The following is a 20,042-nucleotide window of genomic DNA, read 5'->3' on the forward strand; positions in this document are numbered from 1 at the left end:
TCCGAATCATCCGAATCCGAGGACGACCAATCGGTCGACGAATCGACCAAATCCTCCATGGTCACCTCCGAGCTCATCTAGGACCGTCAAATATACATCAACATCAAACGCATCTACTCTTGCCGGCGAAAACAAAGAACAAAGGCCAAAAGAACTCACCCCGAGATCTTTAGCGGGGCAGTCGGCAGCGGGGTGCGGCGGGCGGCGGGGCAGGTCGGGGCGAGGTGCGGCGGGAGGCGGGGCAGACCGGGGTGTCTCAGCGGGCGGTGGAGGTGTCCGAATCTCGTGGTTTGGGGCGGAGGCGGCGGGCAGAAGTGGCGGCGAGGCGAGGGGAAAAGAGTGGGGGAAGGCTGAAACTTCCGCGCGCGCATATATGGTGGGTCGTGGTTCAGTTTGGGCTACGAGCCCGCACTAGTGCAGGCTCCCAAGTCGATTCCTTTCGGCCCTTGATTTTTTTTACAATTTCGATGTTCTAAGGGTACTGATCTACTCCGCGGAAGCGCCGAAACCCATAAAGTGACGGTTATTACAAGGGCTTGCGATGGTCCGGTTCATCGGCTCGAAAAGCATCCTTGTATGCAAATGTGCTCTCCCAGACCTGGTTATGACAAATGTTTGCCTCTTTTTGGACGCTTCCTTGGCAGCGGTGGAGGACGATGGTGGACTACAGTTCGGGCGAGGCACACATTTCTTCATTGGTGAAATTTTAGTTTTACTTCTTGTGGATTTGGTTGTGCAAGTTTGCTTGATAAGCATGTTTGTCTCGAGTGATGACCATATGTACTCTGGAAATTGTCTAATGAAATATATGGTTATTTAGAAAAAATTAAAAAAATTACAGTAGTGGCCGTGAGCATTGAGCAGCAGCGTTAAACCCTCCCAGTCCCCTCCCCCTTCTTATCCCCCCTCCGCTCCACCTGCGCCCCACATACGACGACGACACACCTCTTCCCCAATTCCAGCGTCCCACCACTAATCTCTCCCTCGCCGCCGCCCAATCCTTCACCCCCTCGCCGCCCTCCATACCATCCGCCACCGGCCGGGGCGGCGCATCTCCGATCCGACGTCTCCACGCTCTAAGCGGCGGCAGTCTGCTTGGCTCACCACCCAGGCGTGAACAACACATACGTCTAATGGCGCCGCAGCTCCTGGGCTACTACTGGGTCTCCTCCTGGCCCCGGCTCCCGCAAGTTCCCCCGTGGCCCTGCTCCTCCCACTTCCAGCGTCGCAGGGTGCTGCGCCTCGCGCCGCCCCTCCGCCGTGCCGGCGCCATCAGGGTGGTCGCAGACGCCGAACCGGCGCTTGCCCTGGACCGCGGCCACGGGGCGGTGGAGATCCAGTTCCCAACGGAGGAGGAGGGCACTGCGGGTAATGAGGAAGACGACGAGGCAGTGGACGAGCGGGAGAAGATGAGGCGGATGCGGATATCGCAGGCCAACAAGGGGAACACGCCGTGGAACAAGGGCAGGAAGCACAGCCCAGGTATGCTTGTACCCCTGCATTTTTCTTTCTTATTAGTTTCATATTCGTAATTTATGTGGAAATGTTTGACTAAAATCGAAAATAGAGAAGGGTAGATAATTAGGTACTGGTAGTCGCATATTTATGGAAACAGTAATGTCTTATTGAACTTGATTGCATCTGCAGAGACACTCCAGCGGATCCGTGAGAGGACCAGGCTTGCCATGCAGGACCCCAAGGTGAAGTCATGTAAGAACTATTGTTGTTATTTATATCTAGTGTCATGTCAATGTCGTCACTCTCTTAGTATATGCATACTGTTACTTGACCTAACATCTTAATAATATAGGATTGTAGATAACTAATTAAATAAGCTAGTCCTCAACCCATGCATTCACACAGTCTGGTTATCGAATATTGTCTTACTACATATAATGTTCATATACTGATTTGTGATGTCAACAACTACTTTGGTGTGTGTCCAAGCATATTTGGTTTAGAGGCACATGGGTTGATTTGAAATGCATGCAGGTAAGACGGATGAAATCATCATAATAATGCCACCAAGCCTATATGTTTTGTGATAATTACGGAGTATATTGTTCCCAAGTTCATCATATAAGGACACTAAAAAACAGAAGAGGCAATCATCCGTGCACAATGTCTTGTTGGTCTCATCTGGGAAGGATGTAGAGCCGCTGAATACAAACCCAACGTAATTTACTCGTAAAATAAGAAGTGTGGTGCAATAAAACAAACCTCCAGATTGTTAAGGAATGAGGACTCACATGGTTGAGGTCATTGGTGTCTGATGCTAATCATGATAGCTCCCAAATTTAGCAATCCACCATTCCTAGTCGTCATGGCAGCACCCAAAGGGGCCCAGGGTACCCGGCCGCTAGGGAAGCTTGGTGCAGTTCATGCGATTGTCGCCACCATAACCAAAGGTAAGAGGGCACAAAGCTTGGCACCATCTCATGGCGGCAGCAGGCTTGCCGCTAGGACGGAAGAAGTCTGTGAAAGAGGCGGATGTGAGGGCTGGTTACATGGGCGCCCTGGAGTGCAGTGTCAACCGTGGTAACAGCCGCTATTTATATGGCCCTAGCCTCAGTTACTCAATAGATGGCCTGGATAGGATGCATTGCAGGGACAACCTAACAGGACTGCGTGGATTTAGATGTGGTATGCAATACGATCTGTTGACACTTTTCTTGAGATGTGCGATCTGAGTCAATCTAATCCCTAACCAACCTGATCTCAGCCATTATAACTCGGTTGGACGGTTGGTATTCTTTTAATTTTTTGCATTATTAAAATGGGATTTTCTAGGGGTCCGTAATTAGTATAGATATAGATTTCATAGAAATTGGTACGAGCCTATAAGGATACAGGTTTAGCTTATACTGCACCAATCAAATTCCTAGGCTTAGCTCTGAGGAGGTCAAATGTCTAAAATTAGGAACTAACTACATTATATCGTTGTTGCTCAGATAACAGAAATACCCCCATGTCATGGGCTGTTACAATTTTCTGGAGTTTCTTATTTCATGGTGTAGCAAATTTTCAACTTACAAGCTGTTCGTTTTATGGTGCAAAGCAATGATTAAAAAAAATTGAGGGCAATGAGTTGAATAAATTATGCTTGAGGATTTCATTGTCTGTTCGTGGATAGATACAAACACACCTCAAAACATAGATATCTGTAATGCTTGCAAGAATATTTGTCTGAGCACTGCACATCATATTTCGAGACATTTTTGTAATTAATTGAATCATATGCTAACCTGAAGAAGTTTAACTAAGAATGTTCATGCCATCATATCAATTTTCCTTCGATTGGATATGTTTGGCAGCATGGTTTAAAAAGCATCGCTTAGTCGTCGCCTAGGCGACGCCTAGGCGTCAGGGCGCTCCCCCTCCGCTTTGTAAAAACAGCCGCTTTAGGTGCCTAGGCGTCCAAAGCGCCCGCCTAGGCGTCGCCTAGGCGCCAAAGCGCCCTCCCTCCTTAAGGCGCCAAGGCGTCGCCTTAAAAACCATGTTTGGCAGATAGCTATGTTGCATTCTATTAATAAGTGGTGCTACATTCAGGGCATCTAATTTATTCAGCTCTCCATTATGTTTTCCGTTCCTAGATATAAGGTCTATTTTTTCGAGGAAAAAATCCAGAATATAGTGTGTGTGTTGTGTTTCACCACTTGTCTGAACATATTTTGGAGTTCTTTGAGGGATTTGATTACGTTCCCTTTCTAGTGCACACTCCTCTCTTTTCCCTTGTCAATTAGCCAGGGGTAATTATGTCGAAAACTGGTGTAATTTTCCCTCCACAAGCGTACTGTAGGTCTGTGCCGAAAACTATACACCCTACATCTAGGAACAGAGGGAGTATTAAGATATAGTTTGCCTGATTTTTTTTGCTATTATTCTAGTTAAAATTGGGATCTCTGGTAACATGAAACCTGCAATAATATGTAGATATGTTGTTCCATCATTACTGGTACTGAGGATACGTTTACAGATACTTCATCATATTTTTTTTTAATAGTACGAATTATTTTATAATTTTCAGAAATATCACGCGTTTTGAAAATTTTCCAGATATGAGACTCGGTCGGTTTTCAGTCGACCGATCGGCCTACCGAAGACTATTTAGGCTGTCGGCTGGGCAGTTTCTCTACGTCGTGTCAGAAATTGACTAGCTCCGGCCCGATCGGCCGGCAGCGGACCGACCGGCCAGCAGCAGGCCAATCGGCCACCTAGCAGCCGACCACCTCTAGTACTTACAGCTGCCCGGCTAATTATAGCTGAGTTAGGGCATCTCCAACGGCACGGTTGAGCGACCGTTTGCATTCGCCGGGCTAAAAAATGTGTTGGTTCCCTGTTTTAGCGGGGCAACGTAAAGTGACCGGGTCGTCACGGAAACCTGGTCCAAATATACGTCTGGGATGCATCTCTGCAGACGCTGCGCGGACGTGCAAAGTATCCGCTCGCGTCTGACGGATGTTTCGTCGGGCCCGCCTGGCAGCGACCCTGGCTTGATGCGTCTTCTCAGATGCGCCAGCGACTGGCGACGCTGCGTCGCTTCGGCAATCTAGACCTAATTCCTGACGCATTTTAAGCCCATGCGGTCGCAAACGGTCGCTGAGCATTCGTTTACGTCGCTTCGTTGGAGTTGCCTAAGTCTACAGACATAGGTAGACATGCCAAGATAAACTTATGCTGGTTCATGTCTCAAAACTAATCGTATAATCACATTTTTGTTGACAATCGATCGGCCAAGCAAGCTGATGCATGCATGCAGCTAGATTGGCTGCTGCGTGCTGCTCTGGTCGGTAGCTGGTAGGCCGATCGGCCACCGGCTGGCCGATCAGTCACATGTCCGCCGATCGGTCGGACCGGCCAGGTGGTGGGACCTATGCCACCTGCAATCGGCTGTCAGTGCACTGATTGGTTTGCTGACTACAGATCGGTCGACGCGTGGCCGACCGAGTCATATTTTTGCAAATTTTTGAAAATGCGTGATACTTCTACATTTTATAAAATAATTCGCTTACTTATTAGTATAAGTAGTTAATTACTTAGAATGATGTGGTATTGGAGAAGCCAGCCACATGTGCTGTAGCGGGCACAAAGGTAGTACCAATTGGTCCAACCAGAAAGGACCAGACCTACTGAGTTGCACTTCTGGTGGTGGAGTGTGTGGGTACACTAGTGTGAGGTACTATGTGTAATTACATCATCTGTTTGGCTCATTACTACCAGTTTGTGTCTGTATCTGTCGTTTTGTTTTCAAGTTTTGTTACAAACCACTTAATTCATTGTTTAGCCTTGCTAAAGATATTGTTTGCAGGTTAAGAAAAAGTTGATGAATCTTGGACATGCTCAAAGGTTGGTCCCTGCTTCTTAAGATTTCTGTATTGCATTTTTCTTACTGTCAAAAACATGAAGGTATTTTGTCTATTTCTTATAAAAATTCTTACTGAATCATTATTCTTCCATATAAGTATAACGCCCTGACGTGCTTGGAAGTGGGAGGTTTAGTCCCACATGGTTTACTTTAAGTTGTAGTATTAGAGTTGTGACCATATGAGCTGGATTGTTGTATTGTAGGTAGGCTGATATAAGGGCAGATGATATAACAAAACGCGTCACCTACCTTGCGTTTTTGCTGGATCTGAACTCCCGGTTAAAGCCTCTTCAGTTACGCCCCATCTGCTATCCTTATCCGTGAATACGAGCATAGTACGTAGTACATGAAAACACCTCGATCGTTCAATATACACGCTAATCCACGCCTTTAACACACGCCTACCGAATAAAACTCTTTAACACATGCCTACCGAACAAGGCCTGAAGCATGTAAAGTTTTAGTCTTAAGAGACATGCTTGTGTTTATGGGAAAAATAAAATTTTACGTCGCGGAATGTCTCCCTCCTGTTCTGTCCTTGCTCCCATTATAGATGCAAATGTGTTAGCAATTTATGCTGTTTGCTGACTCATAATTGAATTACAGATAAACATTGGTAATAAGAGTATCAAAACAGCTTTAACATCGACACATTGTCTATACTCGTAAATATCTGCCTGTATGACCATCACACATGATAAACTAGGCAGGAATATATCTTCTGCATGAAAGCCGCACATGAGTTGGTCCTTATTTTCATCGTTGCGTGTACCGATTCTTGTCTGACTTGCAATTCTGTTGGCAAGTTAGGTCCTTGAACATAGCCTTTGAAATAACTTGAGCTTGACAGTTGACAAGATACTCAACCTTGGCTCATTCCAGGTTTGATTCAAGTTCCGCTTAAATCAAGACAAAGAGCCTACAATAAAGCTCACTCACTTCAGTGAGCCGATCTCGAATATCTCCTTTGGCCTTCATTTTGTTTGCCATGCTTCCACATACCACTTCATACTTCCGCTCGGCCATATCTAACTTGAAACTTTGCCACAGCCCACAAGTCTGAACTCTGAAGTCACCAAGAACCCATGGCCAATCTAACACCAGCTCTAGCCTTGGCCATATTGATCTGTACTACCAGAAGAACATATGTATAGTTCAAAAACTAGATCAAATTGATGTTCTAAAAATATGTCAGCAGAGCCGTATATACTCTGGTATATGACTTGTCTTATTTGGATGAAAACACAGGAGATAAGTACTGCAAACCAACTGGCTCAATTAGTGTTTAGTTGGTATACGAGACTAAACCGGATGTCTTTCGGGCGTTTCGAGATATCGCTGGACTGATATTTCCCTATTAAGTCAGCACTGGATCAAGATTGGAGACCATAGAGTTTGGGGAGTGCAGGGAGTATGATGGACGAAGGAGTGAGTAGTGGTTAACTTTTTCTTTTTGTCTTACCGGCTGAGTTAGAAAATTGTGTTAAGGTCTCTTTGAGTATCAAAGAGTTGTATATGTTGGTCTACTGTTTAATATTCCAGTAACATTCATGCCATGATTATACCAAAGCTAATTCTGAATTTATGATGGGAAGTGGCTCTCCATGGTCCTATCCGACTGGAAACACATGACACATGTTGAGCATGGACTGAGAGACATACGCTGCCGTGTTTGTGGCTTTGTGTGGCAAACACGTCTTCGACAGCCTCGCATCGATCATCTCGGGAGAGCTGCGTACTCCAAAGAGTTGGTTCAGACATCTCTAGGAGATACCGTATAACGCGGAGCTGCAAACTATAGATGCCGCAAACCGTATCGTGGTTTTGCAGTACGAAAATTGTCGCAGCAGAACAAATCTGGCGAACATCATCTGCAAATCAAGAATAAAACCGTCTGCGTCAGATTTTTAAACTAGTTCGTCGATGTTCATCCATAATTTACATATAAAATCAGCCCAAAATGGCAACTAGACCATCTAACTAGTTCCTAGATGCTGCATTACCTAGCTGAGACTTTGGGGGCCCCACTGGTCTGGGTATATTTGTTACATGCTGAATGTATTTTTAGGGCATATTGTAGTTTCCTCACAAAATAAATAATAACTACATTTATATTGTTTGTTGAATGTATATGCTATTCACGTTGGAGTTGTTCTAACTAAATCATTTTGTTCGCTGACCAATTTGTGCATGATGCTTAAGTTAAACATTCCTTCATTTGCTCCTCTCTAGTCTCTAGTACTGATGTTCCTTGCTTGCACTAGTGTCGATGTAACTCTTTCTTTCACGTCAAGTTAATTATGAGCTTATATGTGGATCTCATCAGTACATTGCCTAATAACAGTAGCACTGTAAAGTACTCTCTCCGTTCCATATTAGTTGTTGCTGAAACGTTTGAATAGACATACTAAAATATGTCTAAATACATGCGGATCAGCGACAACTAATATGGAACGGAGAGAGTAGTAGTTTATAAGACGGTGGTACCTGGTTTAATGTTTCCAGAACGAACAACATCAACTGTGCTCAGATATCCTTTCCTAGTAATTGCTATTTTTTGCACTCAATACAGCGAAGAGACCAAAATAAAGATATCATTGGGTGTGAGGCGAGGTTGGTGCTTGCGTCTACAGAAGCTAATGGTTCAGGATGGCTGCTTTGTGGAGTGGCGCGACATGATAGCAGATGCAGCTAAGAAGGGCTTTGCTGGTGGAGTTCCCTTCCAATGGAATTCACATAAAATATTGACTGAGCAACTGCGGCAGGAGTGGTTAGAGAAACTCCAGAAAAGAAGATCAATGCCTAGGCCGACGGGTAATAGAAGAGCGCCAAAATCTCCTGAGCAGAGGAGGAAAATTGCAGAAGCCATTGCTGCAAAGTGGTTGGATCAAGTAAGAGCATACCAATGCCTGCCTGAACCTATTTCATGTTTTTTTATCTTTTCATTCCGATGTCACCTGGGTAACAGAGACAGCATGTCGTCTTGATATTGCATGAACTTATAGGGGTACTGTCTAAAGTTTTCAGCTGTCCTCTTTTCTTGCAGGAATACCGCGATCGTGTTTGCAATGCAATTAATAGCTACCATGGAACTTCTGCTGGATCTAAAGTACCGCGGAAACCAAGAACTCCTAGAGAACCAGGCGCAAAGAGTGAAGCTGTGAAAAGGAAACCTTTAAAAAACCGAGCTGTCAGCTTGGAGGATGTACACGTAAAAACTGCACCTGTTAAGAGAAAGAAAAGTACAACTCCTTACAAAGATCCAATGGCTGGTGAGAAACTAGAGATGATAACGAAGATTCGAGCCCAAAGGACATCACTGGAAATAGAAAAGAAAGAGGCTATTAAAAGAGCCAGGTATGTTTGCTTAGTCATTGAAAGAGACTAGATAATGAAGATATGGACACCCTTGTTTCTTTTTGTTGCTGCACTCCATGTTCATTCAACTGGAGTGTCGACTAATTCTGAGTCCTGACAAGGAAATAACTTTGGAATGATGGCCAAGTTTCCTCCTGTCACCTAAATGAATGCTCACAACTAAGGGTACACTGTCGTTTGTTATGTCATTCAAGCATGTACTCTAAATGATAAAATTCTTGTTAAAAATTGGAAGTCAAAACCACAGGTTTGTGAAATATTCTTGGAAAGTTCCATCCAATTTTTACAAACTCTGAATTGAGAAAACATAAATAACAAGCAATATATTGCATTAATGTACTACAGTACACACTTGCAGTTGAATTCTCTTCGTCGCAATTACTTGATACTGACAATTCGCTCTCAGAAACAATGTGTGCCATCTGTTTATGCAAGACTGTTTAAATTTAATTGTCCTACTGTAAGTTATATTCTTATTCTTTACCATCAGGTCGCTCATTGTAGAAGCCGAAAAAGCTGCAGATGCTCTTGAGACTGTTGCAGCCACAAATCCTTTTGCGCAAGCATCACTTATAGAAGCTAGAAAGCTTGTTACAGAGGCAAGAATATCGCTCGAGTGTATTGATGATGATGAAGGGCCTGCAGAAAGTTCTTCAGATGACACATCAGATGAATCAGGTGTATCAGAACGGCACAACTACAACCTGGAGAATCATAATAACGTGAATCAGCAAGAGAATAAACCTGTAAATGGCATGAAACTTCCTCCAAGCAATGTTAATGGCATGGATTTTTATTTTGATGTGTCTGCACTCGGGGAAACGGAACAACTCAGTGTTTACCAAAGAATAGAGAACTCCATGGAAAGAGCTTATTTACTTCCTTCAGCTTCTTCGACAGCTCAAGATGTGAACGGAAAACTTGGAACAAATTATCTATATCTCAGTCAATCATTGGCCAACAATGACCAGATCGACCAGATTGCAGCAGAAACAACAGATGATTTTTCTGCAGAGCCACCAGAAGATGTGTCCTCACCTGGGAGTAAGTCTAAGATGAGATGGGTACGTGGAAGATTAGTTGAAATAGAAGAATAAATTAGGAAGGCTGAGCAGTTGAAGTCTCCAAAGACATCAGCACCGACAATTCAGTATATTGCTTGCTTCAGATTTGCTTCCATTTTGTAAGTTTGTTCAGTGTGCAGCATGTGAAATGCAATGTTTGCAAGGAGACACTCACTTTCATTCAACTGGCTTGGATGGGATTGATTGGAGAACGTTAATTTTGGTATATTCGATCCTGGAAGATGGATGAGCATATCAGGAAAGCTGCCTTCTGAGGTGAGAGTTGTAATTAGTAGTTGGGACTTTAGATATTGCCAACGGATGTTTAGTGAGCATTAGGAAAAATCTAATCTAAATCATGATTTGGACAATGTATTTATATCGGATTAGAATATTATGTAGCTATCACTGACAGTATAGCTGCTGGCCTTAGTAATTTGATTTTTTTTTTCGAAATGGGAGCTTATAGCCCCAGCCTCTGCATCTAGAAGATGCACACAGCCGTACTTAGTAATTTGATTGATTCAAGGATACCTGGTAGTCTTCTACCATGAAAACTGAACGTATCAAGGCAACTTGCTGCTAGTTAATTCTATGCCGTGTTTTCCCTGCTACAGCATATATACATATGAATGGGTACTGACTATTTATAATTTATCTATAGAACCATAAACATTTTTTTTCTAGAAACCATGAAGAAATGTTAGGTTTGGTAAGCTTGTGTGCTGGGAGCCGTCAATAGAGCGGTCCTAAGAGCATCTCCAACAGGCGCACTATATAGGCCGCGCTGCAAAAAAACTGCCAGTATAGCGCGCGCGAGGGAATCAGGCGCTCCAGCAGGCGCGGTAAACGGCGCGGCGCTGTAAAATTTTTAGGGCGCGCGGTGTTTTGCACAAACCGGAGCGGCATATCTGACGCGTCGGCTACAGCGCGCGGCAACGCTCTGCGCCTGCGCGAAAAGCCAACGGCTGGAAATTTCCCCCGCCCGCGCCTGCGCCCTCATTTCCCCACCTACCGCCGGCACGAAATCCAGCCGCCGCCGGTCGAATTCGTCGCCGCCCCCATTGCGCGCGCCGCTGCGCGTAGATCCGCCTCGCCCGCACCCTCCTGGCAGCGGCGGCCGCTCCGCCGCATTTGTGGCCAGCGCGCCGCGCCGCCCGACAATGACGGTCAGTCGGCGCTCCTCCTCCGCGTCCCCCTTCCCGCCGGCGTCGCGTTCTCCTCCGCGCCGCCGTCGACATGTCGTCGTCATCGTCTTTGAGCTCGCTAGCAATATGGCGCGCCCATGGTGCTCACCCATTTGCTCGCAAGGTATGCACCTCCGCCGGCCGGCCTCTATTTTTACTCGCCAATTAGCTACAATAGTTAAGTAATTTCATACATATGTTTGTAGAGTTCATCATTCGATTCATCGGATGACGAGTATGATCAAGGAAGAGAAGAACATATCGCTACTATTAGCATACCACGCCGTTAAGAGACCAAAATTTGGTGGATCGGTGTTCGCTAGATAGAAGTTGTGGAGAGAAAGGATTGAAGGGCATGAGAAGTTGATGCGGTCGTATTTCAACGAGAATCTGATATTCCCCGAAAGCTATTTTCGGCGGCGTTTCCGGATGAGTCTCAACTTGTTCAAGCACATTGCAACAGAGGTCACCAAATATGATCGCTTCTTTGAGCAAAGGAGGAATGCCGCCGGAGAACTTGGTCATAGCACATATCAAAAGGTGACCGCCGCCTTGCGTATGTTGGCCACAAATACAACTATGGCTATTTCCTCGCCGACGGCATATATCCAAGGTGGCAAACATTTGTGAAGCCGATTATTCAACCAAGAGGTAAGAAGCAAACCCAATTCCATAATGCACAAGCGGCGGCTAGGAAAGATGTAGAGAGAGCATTTGGGATTTTGCAAGCCCAATTTACCATTGTTAGAGGACCGGCTAGATTTTGGGACCAAGAATGCCTTTGGTATATCATGACCGCGTGTGTCATCATGCATAACATGATTATAGAGGATGATCGCGGAAAAGATGTGGATCATACCCACTACGACTTGATGGGGGTTCCCGTGCAAGTGAGGAGGTCCGCACATAGGATTGCCCGGTTCATTGCCTCATACCATGCCATTCGGTGCAACGACATACATGATGAGCTTCAAAAAGATCTCATGGAAGAATGATGGAATTGGAATGGACAACAATAGTTGCATACCTGTTGTTTTTGTTCGAAAACTATGTGTTCTATTGTCTCAAAACTATGTTGTATTATTGTATGTTGGACGTGTTGTATTTGGTGTGAATTATTGTTGTTAACAATGTATTGTATTTGGATGGTACATTTTATTTGTGAAATTTTATACAATTATTTGATCTTGTTGGATGCATAGGTGTGCGTGTTTGTTGTTTGCGCCGCGCCCGCGCGCTGCAAAATGGCGCGTCCGGCGGAGGTTCTATTTTACCGCACCAACGCGCGCTGCAAAATGGCGCCAAAAACCCCAAAATTAGAAAAATGGCGCCAAAAACCCCAAAATTAGAACCAACGAAAACTTTTTCTCATCATATAGGACTATGCATATAGCTCACCTTATTAATTAATTGAGTGTGCATTTTGCCATGATGCTTGCTTGTGTGTTTACACTTACTCTAAAACCATAACCATGATCTCTTGATCATCCAAATACAAAGAAAAAGAAAAGAGAAAAGAAAATATAAAAATCAACTCAACACACACATATGGCCTATGCCATTTTTGCAAATCCTTAACCTAGACCATTTTGGTTTGCACCATTGGTTGTAAATGGATACTAAATACTTATTAACACTTTTGGAATCAAAGAAACTCAAATCAAATCAAATTTGAATCAATTTTGAGCTCACATGCAATTATGGTCACTTGTGCCATTTTTAGCCTGATGCCCACTTTAAGCCCCTGGTTTTTTAGTTTTCCTTTCTACACTTTGCCAACTCTTTGCACCTCATCCAAGACAACATCAAGGAGAACAACTTTGCCCAAAACCACGACCCCAAATTCTTTCTCAATTTCAAATGGGAAGCAAGCAAAGTGGAGACTTTGAAACAAATGTAAGATCATATGCAATATGTGATTTTGCAAATCAACACCATTTTGACCACCACCACCACCAATCTACTTCTAATAATATATGATTACAACCCACCAAAAATCTTTCCAAAATTCAAAAATTATTTTCTTTCGGGCATTTCATCAAACACCTTTTGGGAAGAGGTGGAAATCATGCCCATGCTGAGAAATTGGTTGGACCAAGTCTTCTTTCGGGCATTTCATCAAACACCTCTCTGCAGCCCTGGAGCATCACCTCACCACCCTGCACCATTTCCATCACCTGCCAAGCACTGGAGCTTGCTCACCTGGACCCAAAGCATCCATGCCGTGGCATGGCATGCCACCCACTTGCCATCTCCCTCTCTGGTCATCTCCAGCCTGCTCCACCATGTCACACCGACCCCTCTCACTCTCCTGATCCTGACCAGCCCCAGCCTTGACGAGAGAATCACTCCCAACGGGCAGAAATCAACGTGGCCAGACGCGCCCAGGCATGCCCACGCACGCGCCAGTGCGCGCATGGCGAGCACCCTGGCACGCCCAGAGTGCCAGCTGCCCCGCGCCCTCGCGTCACTTCCGCCCTGGCTCTCCGCACCAGTCGACTCACCACATCACCCTGCACCGCCCAGACATGGCCATTGGGCCGCGGGAACGCCACAGGCGACGACCACGCCGACGACAGTCCGCCACGGACCTGCACGCTCCCGTCAACCTCACCGTCGCGTCCGACCCTCGTCTTCACCGCCATCAAGCGCTACAGCTTCGCCTGGACGTCAGCAACCGTACGCGCCCATCCCTTGCCTCTTCGCCGCCCTGGAACGACGACGCCATCGATGACCTCAGCCGAGCGCCACAGCCACCTCCCGAAGCTATAAAAAGGGCACCCCTCTCCTCAATCCGAGCACACCATCTGCTTCCCCTCCCCACACTGACTCGCCTCGACCACCACACTTACTCGAGTAGCCACCGGAGACCTCCAATTGCAAGATCACCGCCGCTCACCGTCGCCAACAATCGCCGGAGAAGGAAGCCGCCCCAGACGACGCCACTGCTACCATCGGCTTCCTCATCGATGACAACATCCCTGCGCACACCTCCGACGACCGCCGGAGCTCCGACGAGCTCTCCGACCCCCTACCTCCGCCGCCAGTGAGTCCCCTGCTCGCCAGAGACGACGACCTCTCTCGCCCGTTGATCTCACTTCTAATCGCACGGCCCTCCTCTCGCGTACCGTTTCACTGGAGAAACTCCCACTGATACGTGGATCCCACCTTGTCAGCTGGCCTGCTGCAAAGCTGGGCCGGCCCAATTCTCTCTCTCTCTGCACAGCCCGTTAGTTTCCCGCCAGCCCAACTTTTCAAATTCAAATTTCCAGAATAGATAAATTGTGCAATCTGATGTCAACTTTAAAATTTAATAGGGAAAATCTACTTGGCCAAATTTTACAAATTTTGTATATTTGGAAAGCATAGAATTTTATCTACACAATGCCACTGGTTTGAACCCTAGATCTGTTATAGAATTAAAGTAGAAAAATAAACAAGACAAGGACTTTTCTGACTTAGAATAATTATTAAAAATCAACCAAAAATGCTTTTGAGTTGATTCCAACTCCTATAAATCACATTTCACTTGCACTAATTGTTTCTGCAAAAATATGTCATGCTTACTTTGAATGATCATGGCCTAGTTTAATTAAAAGACTATATGGCTATTTCTAGTCAAACATATTGTCCAAAACTATTAATAAATCATATGGGAGTTTTTCTCTCATTTAAATCTTGTCACAAACATTTCAAAATGAGGTAGAGACTCTGGTCATTTAGGTCTCATATGATTTGTTTGATGATATTAAATCTTTACCATGTTAGGATTAAATTGTATGAGGTGCTACACCTCATTTAAATCATTTTCTTAAATGATAGGTATGAAGAGGTTGACTTTGGTCAACCTAGGTCATATATTATTCATGAGAGAAATTAAATCTTAATAAGATAAGGAGAGGAAATTAATTCTCTAAGTAATTAAAAGTAATACCTAAGTTAGCATGAGAGGAAATTATTTTTCTTAAATAAGAAAAACACATCCACCAACTTAATAGTAATGTGTGATGCTAGCTTAAGTTGTGTGACTCATGTGTGCTTAGTTTAGTACATAAGTTTGGTATGATGATTGTGTACCCCGTATTCGTATTTTAGACGCTAGTACCGAGGAGTATCAAGAGGAGGAGGAGGAGGTCTACTTCCAAGGAGAAGAAGACCACTTTGACCAATTCCCCAACCAAGGCAAGATAATACTCTTGCAAAGTGCAAAGCTCACCATGAGCAAGGAATTACCCATTTACTTTATGTTCATGATCCTATTTCCCAGTTTTACTTTACAAGCTTTACTTACTTTTGTTTTATCAAAGTACTTTTGATTCATGATTCACTTGGTTAGTATTGGATTAGTACAAGAGTATCAAAGTTAGCCTAGAAGCAAAGCAAATTACTTAGCACCCCTCATACTTAGATGCTAGTGCTAAACTAAAATTGACTACTCTAGATGGGAACATGTGTTGTGAAATGATGATGGTAAAAACCTTGGAATGATGAGTCATTTACATTGAGAGATTTTGAAGGTGAATATGACATGAATTTGACTTGGTGAAATGGCTAAAAACTGATGATTGAGTTGGATGCGATATCATTCCAATTCTTGAGTACCCCCACAATACCTGATTATGGGTAGGGCTTAGCTGGAAATTTATGTGTCTTAGTATGGGTTCCCTCTAAACAAGCGTCATAGAGGTTATGCCGAGGCTGCCTCCGTTGAAAGTGAAATGACGTGAATTGAGGTGAATTGTACGGCCAAGCCCTGTGCAGTTCCCGGGATAACATTTGGCTATCACCGGGAGGCCAAGCTCATGGGGAGAGGTGCCTATACTAGGATGTGTAAGTGAAAGGTTAACGGTTGATGATCCGCGTACCGAGTTACGATTATTCGGGGTTTACCCCTGACGGATGTAATCAAATGTTGTGGCACAAGTGTGCAACCTCTGCAGAGTGTAAACCTATTCGAATAGCCGCGTCCGCGGTTATGGACAATTGGAAAGGCCATACTGTTTCTGTCATCAGAATTTATATCTTTGTGACTTGTGAATTTTGAACTTGAACGGTGACTTTGAATTTGAATCACCACAGAGTTGTGGGAATGACACTAATGTTCCCACTTGAGTTAGTTAGCACATGAGGAGTTGTTTACTAAAATGTTTCTAAACTAAAATTGGCTTTATGCAAATAACCTTAGAGCTTAGAACACTCTAAATAGCAATGTTAGTACTTACATTAGTATTAGTTTGCGAGTACTTGAAAGTACTCACGGCTTTGTCCCTGGTTATTCAAATGGCCAGAATATGAAGCCGAACAGCAGTACGAGGATGACGACCAGCAGGACGTCTACCACAACTAGGAGCTTCTAACGTCAAGCGTTGCCTGTGGAATAGATAGTCCACTACTACTTCGCTTCCGCTACTTATTTGTGTAATGATCAATAGATCAAGTGTTGTAATGAGACTGGATCATGCGATCCTATTCGTGTAATGACTATGTTGGTATTGTAATGAATGATGACTCTATGCTACTTAACTATTATGTCTCGCAAAAACATTATTCCTGGGATTGCGATGAATGGCATAATAGGCATCTGGACTTAAAAATCCGGGTGTTGACAAGTTGGTATCAGAGCCATTGTTTGACCTTAGGAGACCCTAGTTAGAAATGGACGTTCTGAAAAATTTAGTTTCAAAAACGAATGAAGTATTTCTGAAAAACTAAGTCTTTGTCTTCTCTTTGAGTTCTTTGGGAAAATAAGAAGTCATGCTCTTCCTTAGAAATGTACCTAAAATTTTGCCACACTTGTTCACTTCTCTAACTTAATCTTTCACTTCACTTTCAGATGGAGCCCGTGAACACGAAGTTTTACCAGCTTGGGAATGGGGGAAGCTTGATCTTCGAGTACGACCTCAACGCCCTGTCCGATCACCTTGATTGCCCCCACCCGGAGTACCACGGAGTTCAGGTCACGGACCAGCCAGGAGGAGAGCTGCAGTGGATCATCACCGCTGACTTGAGGGGCAAGATGGAGCCTCCCACTTCTGAGAGGATCCTCTTCTCCTTCAGGGAGAGCAACTGGCTGGACGGACTTGCCCGCGCTCTTCAGGAGGGACTCGCACGCTTGAGCGGGATGAGCGGGGAGGCACTCAAGGACCCTCGCTTTTCCCACCTCGCGAGGCGTAACTCTGCTGGAGAGCCCATGGACATGCAGCCCCACCCGGAGCTAAAGCACCATGTGGAGCATCTCGACTTCATCCTGTACCACACTCAGCAGGATCTCGACCACGCCCGTGAGTACGCCAACCAGACTCACGCCCACATCATCCAGCAGGGCGAAGCCATCAAGATGCTCGCCAAGGACCGCAGGACTCTCCGCCAGCAGCGTACCAAGAAGTACGCCACCATCACTCGCCTCTGCGAGAAGATAGCAGCACTTGAGGCCACTGTCAAGGCCCATGAGGAGCAGATGAATAAGATGGAGGAAGATGGAGAAGACATTCAGGGAGGAGGAGCCTTCCTGAGTGACGACGACGACTTCGAGGAGGATGAGAACACCGAGGAGGAAGACTACGAGTTCCTGGACGCCGGAGAGGATGACCACACCGCCATAGATGTAGATGAGGAGTAGTTTCACTTGTGCACTATCGTAGGTGTGAGTTGTATCCCGCCCCATGTATCGTAGCTTGGAGAAGAAGGGTTCTTAAAACCCTTAGTGTGTTATCTTGTAATGTGTGTTGTTTGTTATGAATGAATGTATGTTTTTGTCATCATGAAAAGACTTCAAGTTTTAAACTTTTTAACTTAAACACAAAACAAGCCATAGAGAATTTCCCTCGTATCTCATGATCTATCTCAATGCTTAGATGGCCCCTCCAACTCGCAACGCGAATCAAGACGCTATGATGCAGATGTTGCAAGTTATGCTGGAAGATAGAGAAGCCGAAAGAGCTGAAAGACAAGCCAACATTGCAGCACTTCAACAACTTGCCAACAACAATCAAGGCCATCATGATCACCCAGGATCAAAGCTCAAGAACTTCCAGAACACAAACCCGCCAGTTTTCAGCAAGACTGAGGAACCCCTTGATGCGGATGATTGGCTCCAAACTATGGAGAACAATCTAGAAGTAGCTGGAGTTGAGGACAATGAGAAAGTGCTGTTTGCCACGCATTACTTAGCAGGACCAGCAAGAGCTTGGTGGACAAGCACCCGTGCCATGAACGCGGGACAGTTTATGACTTGGGCAGATTTCAAGCTCAAGTTCAACAAGTATCATGTGCCCCCGGGTTTGATAAAGAAGATGAGAGATGAATTCCGCGAACTGAAGCAAGGCCGGATGTCCGTGGTGGAATACCGCGACAGATTCCTGACTCTGTCAAGGTACGCCCCGGATGAGACTGATACTACTGAGAAGAGGAAGGAAAGGTTTCTGAACGGACTGCATGATGAGATGCAGACTGTGTTGGTGAATATCCCCTTCGCCGACCTCGAAGCCCTTGTTGACTCCGCCATCCAAATGGAGGGCAAACTGCACCAAGCCAACGAGAACCGCAAGCGCCGCATGATGAATTAGAGTGGGCCCAGCAATGCCCCAAGGTATCGCCCCAACTCAAGCGGAGGCTTCGCCTCCAGGAACAATAAGCCCAATGCACAGATGTCACGTCCGGGTTATCAGAACCGGAGTGGAGGAAACCCCAGGCCAGGAGGCCACCACAACAACAACAGCAACTACAACAACAACAACAACTTCAACCGCGCTCCGTCGAGAGCCCCCAATAACAACAACAACACCAACACCGCTCCAAGGACTGGGAGCAACGCCATCCCCGTTGCAACCAAGGACAAGGCCACAATCACCTGCTATGAATGTGGAGTTGTGGGACACTACTCCAATGAGTGCCCCAAAAGGCTAGCCAAGATCGCCGGCAACACCGCTGCACCTGCTCAGCAGCAACGCCGTGTCTCCACCGGCAAGAAGTTCGCCCCCAACAACCCGAACAACCGTGGAGGTCGCCTCTTCCACATGAACGCTGAGGAAGCCCAGGAAGCACCAGACGTGGTGCTGGGTATGTTCTCTGTTAACTCAATACCAGCAAGAGTGTTGTTTGATTCAGGAGCATCACATTCATTTGTTACAGAAGATTTTGTTTGCACTAGTAAGATTCAACCAATCAGCTTGAAACATGTCATGATAGTTCAAATACCTGGGTCAACCACTAAAGCTAGAAAATTTTGCAAAGATGCACCCATCAGAATTCATGAAATAGATTTTTATGCCAACTTGATTGTTAAGGGGAACAAAAGGATTGGATGTCGAAACATCATGGATTGATAGACTGCGCCAAGAAGGCCATCACCATGACTAGTAGCACCAGAATAATAATAGAACATGTGTCTGAGAGACTACCCAGAAAGTTCACTTGCAACCAGAGTTTAGCCAAGCCAACCTTGGATCAGATCAGGGTCGTTTGTCGATACCCCGATGTGTTTCCAGATGATCTACCCGGTATGCCCCCAGATCGGGATATCGAGTTCATCATCGAGTTAATCCCTGGAACAGGACCTATAGCCCAGAGAGCCTATAGCATGAACCCCACAGAGCTAGTGGAACTGAAGAAGCAACTGGATGATATGCTGTACAAAGGTCTGATTCGACCAAGTGCGTCGCCTTGGAGATCACCAGTTTTGTTTGTGGATAAGAAAGACGGTGCCACTCGTTTAGTTACAGATTATCGTAAGCTTAACGATGTCACCATAAAAAACAAATACCCCTTGCCAAAGATAGAAGACCTGTTTGACCAGCTGACCGGTGCCCAAGTGTTCTCTAAGATTGATCTGAGGACAGGTTACCATCAACTGAAGATCCGTGCAACAGATATTCATAAGACTGCCATTAACACCCGATATGGATTGTATGAATACAATGTCATGTCATTTGGATTGACCAATGCCCCCGCTTATTTCATGAATCTCATGAATAAGATCTTTATGGAATTTTTGGATAAGTTTGTCGTTGTCTTCATCGACAGCATTCTTATCTACTCCAAATCAGAAGA

At 45.3% G+C, this 20,042-nt stretch overlaps 1 protein-coding gene across 1 annotated transcript; it reads left to right on the forward strand.

The window, feature by feature from the left end:
* Positions 1–897: 897 nt before the first annotated feature.
* Positions 898–10,263, forward strand: LOC127303717 (uncharacterized). The gene is made up of 6 exons (XM_051334425.2): positions 898–1,482; positions 1,648–1,700; positions 5,309–5,346; positions 7,938–8,256; positions 8,412–8,722; positions 9,234–10,263. Exons 1-6 carry the CDS (start codon positions 1,134–1,136, stop codon positions 9,838–9,840), a joined length of 1,677 nt encoding a protein of 558 aa, XP_051190385.1. The 5' UTR covers positions 898–1,133; the 3' UTR covers positions 9,841–10,263.
* The last annotated feature ends 9,779 nt before the right edge of the window (positions 10,264–20,042 follow it).

Source organism: Lolium perenne, chromosome 1, assembly GCF_019359855.2.
Source record: "Lolium perenne isolate Kyuss_39 chromosome 1, Kyuss_2.0, whole genome shotgun sequence".
Taxonomy (NCBI): domain Eukaryota; kingdom Viridiplantae; phylum Streptophyta; class Magnoliopsida; order Poales; family Poaceae; genus Lolium; species Lolium perenne.